This window comes from Mandrillus leucophaeus, unplaced genomic scaffold (genome assembly GCF_000951045.1).
Source record: "Mandrillus leucophaeus isolate KB7577 unplaced genomic scaffold, Mleu.le_1.0 Scaffold1103, whole genome shotgun sequence".
NCBI lineage: Eukaryota > Metazoa > Chordata > Mammalia > Primates > Cercopithecidae > Mandrillus > Mandrillus leucophaeus.
Genome location: NW_012099244.1, coordinates 283,348 through 291,660, shown reverse-complemented (window position 1 = coordinate 291,660; position 8,313 = coordinate 283,348). Strand labels below are relative to the sequence as shown.

The following is an 8,313-nucleotide window of genomic DNA, read 5'->3' as shown; positions in this document are numbered from 1 at the left end:
AAAGCAATGGCAGAGCGGCCGGCTGTCATCCCCAAAGGGCGCTAAGAAGAAGAGATGAGGAACACTCATGGAAAATCCTCCCCTGGATAATTAAGGGCTGGCTCTGTGATGATTATCTGCATGGTTCTGCCCTTTAAATCTGCCCTGAACACCATCCAACACTGACTGACATGCCCATGGGGAAAGAGGAGGAAGAGGAGAAAAAGACATAAAACTCTCCCTTATTTGGGGAGAAATCCTTCCTGCATCAAAATCCACTATAAAGGGTATTTAGCTGTTGTCTACCCCAGAGTGCCTCATGAGCAGCTCAGACCAGGCCAAGCTCTCCAAGTCATGGGCTGGCGTTCACCATCGTGACCATGCTCTCCATCATTCAGGCACTTGCAGACTCTTCAAATAGGACCCAGGAAAAAAACCTAGACCACATCCCACTGCTGGGTGACTTCTAACTCCCCCTCCCCGTGTCTGTCCTCCCCTGCTTCGAAGCTCTGTAATAGGGACTATCAGCTGGGCACACAGCCACGACAAGAGACCACATTTCCCAGACTCTAAGCAGCAGCCTGTGGTCACACAACTAAGACCTTGCCAGCGGGACAGACAGGAGCAAACGTGCCCCGTGTCCCTGCTTGGTCTTGGCCCTGAAGCACTGGCAGTGAGAGAGGACAATGGCTGAAGACCAAGGGAAGCCTGGGGCTCCAGATGGTGGAGCCACCCACCAGCACAGACGGTGACAGTGTGGGCCAGAGCCACTGGCCCCACGTGCAGGGGAGAAATGAATTTCTATCTTTTGTGAGACACTGTGTTAGAGCTACTAGGATGGCAGCTTGGCCTAAACATTAATGAATATGCCATCTCATTTCTTAAAACCCATGTTGTGGACTCATTTTTTAAGTCTGTCAAACACCTCTGCCTAAGTGACTGGTTTATGCAGCACAGTCCCTTTGTAATTAGATTCCAAGGTTGTCCCTCGGATTCTCTGGCAACGCTAGCTGATCTTTTAACCAGCGAAAACCTCCTGGTCTCAGGCCCCCTGTGGCTCATCCTCACTCCAGCTCCCCCATTCACCTCCCCTGCCTGCACTGTTTTCCTCGTAGGAAGGAACCTTCTAACAAACGGTGTAACTGACCAACCTCACCAACAGAACAAGACTTTTTACGCTGCTGTGTCCACCGCAATAACCCCCAACGGCCAGAGCAGCTGCTGAGACACAGGAGGCACACAAGTCTATGCCGAATGAAAAATGATTTCCCTCACTAGGCTACAAAGATGGACTGCACTGTAAGTTAGGGTGTCTTGGACTGTGTGATACTACTTACGCTCTTCTAAGTCAGGGCACCCTACAGGCAAGGCGGCTGGAACTAGAGAGATGACTGACATAAGTAGTTTTCAAGTGATATTCCAAGAGCCCGGTGGCCTTAGGATCATATAAACACTAATTTCCATTTACCATTTTATTTTAAATTTTTTTTTAATCAACAGACTGAGCACACTCAAATATGTGCATTCAAAATAAAATGTGTACCTATTTTATATTCATGGCTCTTAATAATACTGTCTCTGTTCTCCACATGAGATCCCAAATTTGCATTTTTTAAAAGCTAAAAGCACCCGGAGAACAGAAAAGGTAGCTGCTAAAGGACGCATCCCCTGCCAGCTGAGGGATGCCCATGCCCGACAGCAGACGTCCACGGGTGACGTCTCAGCAAGCCACCCAAGCAGACCTGGGCTCATCCCAGCCTTCAAGTCATAAAGCCTCTCTGCTTCGTCCTTCGCTCCAAAATGTGGAGCCTGAGATTTACGTATATGCCATGTTGTCTGCCGCCCAATCTTTAACTCGGGGCAAAGTCACTTCCCCTCTCCAGGGTGCCCCATGCATCTGTAAAATTCCGGATGGACTTTCAGTTCCCCTCAGCTCCAGCAGACCCCTGCACCTCGAGAGGGCCCGGTGGTGTGGATGTGGGAAAGCAGCAAAGACTGCAACAGCTCCCAGCCTACCTCCAAAACACCCCTTCCCAAGAAAGTGTGGCCTCTTTGAGGGGCTGAGAGCAGACCAACAGAAAAGGGTAAAAATGGAGAAAGACGACAACATCAGAGGTGGGCAGAGGACACTGTGGGGTCAAGGGAGGCCACAGGCTCTGAGCTGGCAGAGCAAGGGTCAAGGCCCAGCGCTATCTGCTAGCTGGGACCCCTCAACCCTGAGGGTCTCCATTCCGGCACCAATCAAATGAGACGATTAAGGACATTCAAAAAGGAATGTCTGTCCCTTGTCACCAGCACTCCTGAAGCAGACGCGAATATGGTTTGCTGGAAGTCTCATACCATCTGGGATTTTTAAGTGGAGAGTTTTACCCCCTCCTTCCAACTGTAATGTCTAAAACTTCACCGACTGCAATTCAAAGAAATTCGAAGGTTATCATCAAATAAAATTATTATACCATTAAAAATGAACACGCTAAAGCATTACTGGAATTGCTCTTCTGAAGGACTTAATGTTGGAAAAAGAGTCCCTGTAAACAACTTCGTATATGCTACAAATGAAATTCACTTAAGGTAATAGTAAATCTAATTACATAAAACGAGGTAATTTTCCACATTTCTGTAGTATTTCCACAGAGTAAAAAAAATGAAACGCTCTTTATGTAATGTGAATATTTATGCAAAGGAACCAAAATAAGTTGTAAAAGTAATCCCGCTACATTGCTGTTTTTCCCTTTTTAATATAATTTTTATACCATATTAATTTTTCTTGAAATCTCCCTTTTTAATACCATTTTTATCAATTATTTTTATGGTTTATAACAGTATTTGATTATGTAAATTGGGTACATTAGCATTCTGGAGATACACAGTTTCAGAAGTTTATCGTCCCCAAAAAAACTATCAATTGCTACTATTACTGTGAGAAAGAAGTTTCATCTTCTTTATTTTAGAATTAAATTTTTTGTAGAGATGGGATTTTGCTATATGTCCCAGGCCAGTCCTGAACTTCTGGGCTCAAGTGATCCTCCCACCTCAGCCTCCCAAAAGTGAAGAGACTGTAAGCGTGAGCTGCTGTACCAGGCCTAAGAAGTTTCCTCTCACAGGGGTGTTCTTTCCTTAATGAATCACATCTGTGGAGACTACACTAAAAAAAACGCAGCTTCCTTCAGCTCTCCCTGCAACTGCAGTGGAAACCACAGCCCTGTCCTCCTGATGGCTGTCTATCATCCAGGACCCAACCTCTAACACGGCAATGACAGATCTGGCCTATCTTGAAAATCACCACTCACCTAAATGCCCTGCACTTACAGGAGGGGTGGGGCAACAGTGATCACAGTGTCTTCGCTGCATAACCACAGCAGGGATGAGACAGCAAGTGCTAAACAGCTGTGCAAATTCGTTTGCATTTACTGTGCTTCAAGGATGACTTCAGCTGTGCTCATGACATATGCCGGTTATCTGTGAGCACTGCATCGAAACCCAATAGGAAGCCATGTTTTACACAAGCAAATCACAGACCAGGACGGTACAGCCACCCTCCACCTGGCTTCCACTACCTTACCTGTGGACTGGAGGCCACAGAAGGCACTTGGGAGAGTTCAGAGGAGACATCACTGGTGCGGGCCAGCCCCACCTCCATGCCCTGGGAGCGGGGAAGTGTGTGTTCCCCTTGGCACGGCCACTGCTCCCACATCCAACATCCGACCTCCATAATCACACCGTTCCTTACTTCCAAAATGAAAATACTATACGCTTATTTTGGAAACTAAGTTGTCATGTGAAATATGAAACAATGGTGAGATAACAGCCCTACAAAAGTAAATAGAACCTGTTTTGGAAAATAAGCTACCAAACTGTTCTTAGGTGAGATAATTCCAGGCATGATCCTTCCTTGCTTCCTTCTATGAATGGATTGATTTCCCATGAAACAAAACAGCTGGTTTCAAAAGTAGATGGATAGGCTGGGTGTAGTGGTTCACTTTGGGAGGCCAAGACAAGGGGATCACTTGAGGTCAGGAGTTCAAGACCAGCCTGGCCACCATGGCAAAACCCTATTTCTACCAAAAAATAAAATAAAATAAAATAAAATAACCACCCAACAACAAAACCACAAAATTGGCCAGGTGTGGTGGCATGCACCTGTAGACCCAGTTACTTGGGAGGCTGAGGCACAAGAATCACTTGCACCCAGGAGGTGGCGGTAGCAGCGAGCTGAGATTGTGCCACTGCAATCCAGCCTGGGTAACAGGGCAAGGCTCTATCTCAAAAAAATAAAAAATAAAAAATAAAGTAGACCGATAATTTTTAGTGATATTTAAAAAGCAAAAACACTGAAGGAATGAATAGTTTGGTTCCTTTTTTAATGCAACTTGAAAGAAAGAAAAAGAAATGGATACATGCAACGGATTCTTTAAAACCCAGGTTTCCTGAGAAAAAGGCTCAATATGTATCTTCTGTATCCAGCATAATACTTACTAGATCTAGTGCAGAGCCTCCACCAAGATATTCCATTATTATCCATAATTTTGTATCCTATAAAACAAAAAAAGAAGAGAATCATTTTCAAAATGAATCCAGGAATTTTTTTTTTTTTAATAATCAAAGGGTATTTTTCAGTATTATACTGGAGCTAGAAAGTTTTACAAACATGTACCAGCAAGGGAAGTGTGTCAAAGTGAGAACTGTGCAGGGGCCCCCAGAGCACAGGGAAACCCCCACCATGATCTGGGAGGGAGCCATGGGGTGTGCTCGGGGGCCCGCACCTGACTCCAGGGCTCCCGGGAGTGCGTTCCACCCACCGCCCCAGGATCTCGGAAGGAGGACCAGGTGTTTCCATTTTCAGGCCACTTCACTGGGGGGATCCTCAGGCACAACGAGACCTGAGAACCTGCAGCCACTTGAGGCAGCAGTGTCACATACATCGGGAGAGCAGTGCCAAGGCGAGACCCTCTCCTCTTCCTCCCTCCTGCGGCACTGAGCCTCCCCTGCACCCCTGTCCCCCACTGTGTGTCTCCAGGTCCCTGTGAGCGGAGGGACCGCCTAGCGTGGCTTCCGACTCGCTTGCCTGTTTGGTAGAAGGGCAGCCAATTCTAGCACCTCCCGATGCTGCCACTCTCCCCGCTCAGGGAGCTTTCCAGAAAAGCAGGCCCGTCCTAACATGCGTGTCTGTGTCTTCTCAAGGCCCTGGCTCTCACGGTCCCCAGCTCTGCGCCTACCTTCCCTGTGGTCTCTCTTGAAGCTGCTCAGCCCTCCTGACTTGCAGAGTTCTCTTTAAAAACACAAATCCCAAAGTGCTACTCCCTGGAAAACAAGCCTGCAAACCTGCCCACCCTCCTGGGGGAGGCAGGCAGTGCAGGGCACGGGGCAGCCTGGGCAGGGTCTGGATCCCGACTCCCACTTCACAACCTAGGGGCCTGGGCAGCTGTCTCCTGAGCTTCCGCACGAGGCCTTGGCCAAGAGCCTGGCCACGGCGAGCAGCCAAGAACCCACGGCTGGCATGGGACGCCACCGCCAGAGTGCGGGTTCACAGTGGGTTCACGGGGTTCAGACATCAGCCTGCTTCGCTGCTGACTCAAAAGCTCGATGGTGGGTTTTGCCGGAATGGAGAAAAAGAAAAGAAGAAACTTTTCTGAAGTTCTCTGGTCCCTTTGGGAGAGCACTGCGTCTGGCTCTTAGAACACCCAAGGAAGACCCCTCAAGGAAGACCCCTCAGCTTGCCCCACCGCAGGTCTCACTGCGCTGACTCCAAATGAACTCACCCTTGGAGAACACATCCCAACTTCCCCGGCATTTTTACTTTTGGAGGTTCCGCAAATCAGGAACAGGCTTCACTTGTCTTCCCCTCCCCACGCCCCAGGCAAACTTTACTTTTATTATCTATTGCTCTGATTTTCATTTCAGGTTTATTTCTCTGCATTTTCCACTTAACAGCAAACTCAAGTGCCCAGGGACAGTGCTGGTGTGCTTGAGTTCAGCAAATGTTAACTGTGGACCCTGTGACCAAGGAAGGGTAACTCATGTTGACTCTGGGAGGCGCTAATGGCAAGATGCACTGCGTTTATAAAATGCATTCCTCTCAACATTCAAACTAAATCCTGCCATCTGGAGTTGATTCGATGAGAGTCCAAATAAACAGCCCAAGGTTTAATGTATGTTGAATGCTTTTCAAGCTTTTAAAAGCCCTTGACTACTAAGATAATAAAGACAACTTCGGTCTTGACTGGACAAGCGCGGAAGCCTCAAATGATGTGTCTGACACCCAACTCAGAGGGACAGGCGTGTTGCTCATTCAATAACCACCCAGTCATGGGCACCTGCCTTGAGGAGGCTTGGTGATCCCAGGCTCTGATTTCAGGGAAGCTTCCATCATCAAGAGTGTCCTTCAGCACACCTTCACCTCACACACACGCTCACCTGCAGGCTACTACAATCCTTGCTCCCGGGAATGGGCATGCCACAGTAAGCTCTTCCAGGAAAACACCAGTATCTTTCTAGATGGCACGGGAAATCTAAATGGCTTTTCTCTAAGAGACCTGGGAACTTTGACATTTCTACTCCCACTCCCTTTTTAACAGCTGCTGTTTAACTGGTTTCACTGGCTCCCATCCCTTCTATTTTCTGGGCATTAAGTCTGCTCCCAGCAAGGAGGTAATCTCCCCGCCTCTTCTCCCAATGCAGCCAGCTGTGCAATATGACACCCTGGGAAACAATCTTTTGCTGACTTAGGGAACTGAGGGTCACCAGGCAGCTTCCTGGAGCAGCGAGGCACAAGTGACCACCTCCTCGTCCATCTGCACTCCAAACCTCTGCCCTCCTCAGGTCGCTGCTGCTCTCAGTCTGACCACCAATGTCACTACCTGCCAAGCAAACAAAATAACCTTCACCTGGCTACCTTCTCCTTTCAAGGAGGCCTAGCAGGACACCTCAACCAAGTTTTCTGTGTCGCCCTGATCCTTCCCAGGACGTGCAAGCAACAACAGAACATCCAGAAGCTCTCCACCCAGAGCAAACCCCGCCTCAGGACCAAGGCCACCTCCTTCCTGGAGAGGAAGATGGAGAAAAAAACACAGCCTTCCCGTTTCCCTCCAGCTCATTCCTGGTAGCAGACGTGCTGGGTGGCAAGGCTACCCAGACAAAAGGCTTACCAGAGGGCACTCAGGAAACCAGCTCAAGTCCTTATTGAGGTCACTGCGTCTCAAACACTGGGCTGGGTCTGTGACTCACACACCAGCATCAACAACCAGGGGGTGGGATATCACGTCAGGAAAAGCTCTCCTCTGGGTGGAACCTGCTTTTCAACCTCATTGGGTGCGTCACCGCCCAATGGGTTCACCTTGCCCGCTGCCTAGACAGAGGCGATTCATCAAGACAGGGGAACTGCAATTGAAAAAGAGTAATTCACGCAGAGCCGGCTGTGCGGGAGACTGGAGTTTTATTATTACTGAAATCAGTCTTCCCCAGCATTCGAGGAGCAGAGTTTTTAAGGATAATTTGGGGGGTGAGGGGAAGCCAGTGAGCAAGAAGTGCTGACTGATCAGAGACGAAATCATAGGGAGCCAGAGCTGTCTTCTTGCGCTCAGTCAGTTCCTGGGCGGGGTGGGGGTGGCGGGGCCACAAGATCAGATGAACCAGTTTATTGATCTGAGTGGGACCAGCTGATCCATCAAGTGCAGGGCCTGCAAAATATCTCAGGAACTGATCTTTGGAGCAGTTTAGAGTGGGTCAGAATCTTGTAGCCCCCAGCTGCATGACTCCTAAACCATAATTTCCAATCTTGTGGCTAATGTTAGTCCTACAAAAACAGTCTGGTACCGAGGCAAGAAGGCAGTCTGCTTTGGCAAAGGGCTGCTACCGTCTTTGTTTAAACTGTAAACTAAGTTTCTCCCAAAGTTAGGTCAGCCTATGCCCAGGAAGGAACAAGGACAGCTTGTAGGTTAGAAGCAAGATGGAGTCAATTAAGTTCGATCTCTTTCACTGTCTCAGTCATCAATTTGCAAAGGCAGTTCCAGGTGTGCAACCATTCCAGCCACTGAAGGTTGGCCCAGGGGACTGCATGGAGCCCGCTAGACACAGGCAGCAGCTGCACCCCTGCCTGGCATCCCTGGGGCTCTCTTCCTGTGCGCGGCATGCACCAGCCACTAACAGAGGAGGACCCCAACACCCAACGCCAACCACGAAGGATGGCAACTTTCCCCTCCTTCCCATGGAAATGGGAGGAAGTAGAGGAGGGGCGGGGACAGGAACACATGGACACAGGGAGGGGAACATCACACACTGGGGCCTGTCGGGGGGTGGGGAGCTAGGGGAGGGATAGCATTAGGAGAAATACCTAAT

The 8,313-nt window shown here is 48.9% G+C and overlaps 1 protein-coding gene across 1 annotated transcript in view; it reads right to left on the bottom strand.

The window, feature by feature from the left end:
* The window catches only part of STK24 (serine/threonine kinase 24), a 73,524-nt gene that overhangs the window by 29,508 nt on the left and 35,703 nt on the right, over window positions 1-8,313 (bottom strand). The window contains exon 3 of the mRNA XM_011992434.1: window positions 4,456-4,512. Coding sequence (XP_011847824.1) covers window positions 4,456-4,512 — 57 coding nt within the window. The remainder of the gene's footprint in view (window positions 1-4,455; window positions 4,513-8,313) is intronic.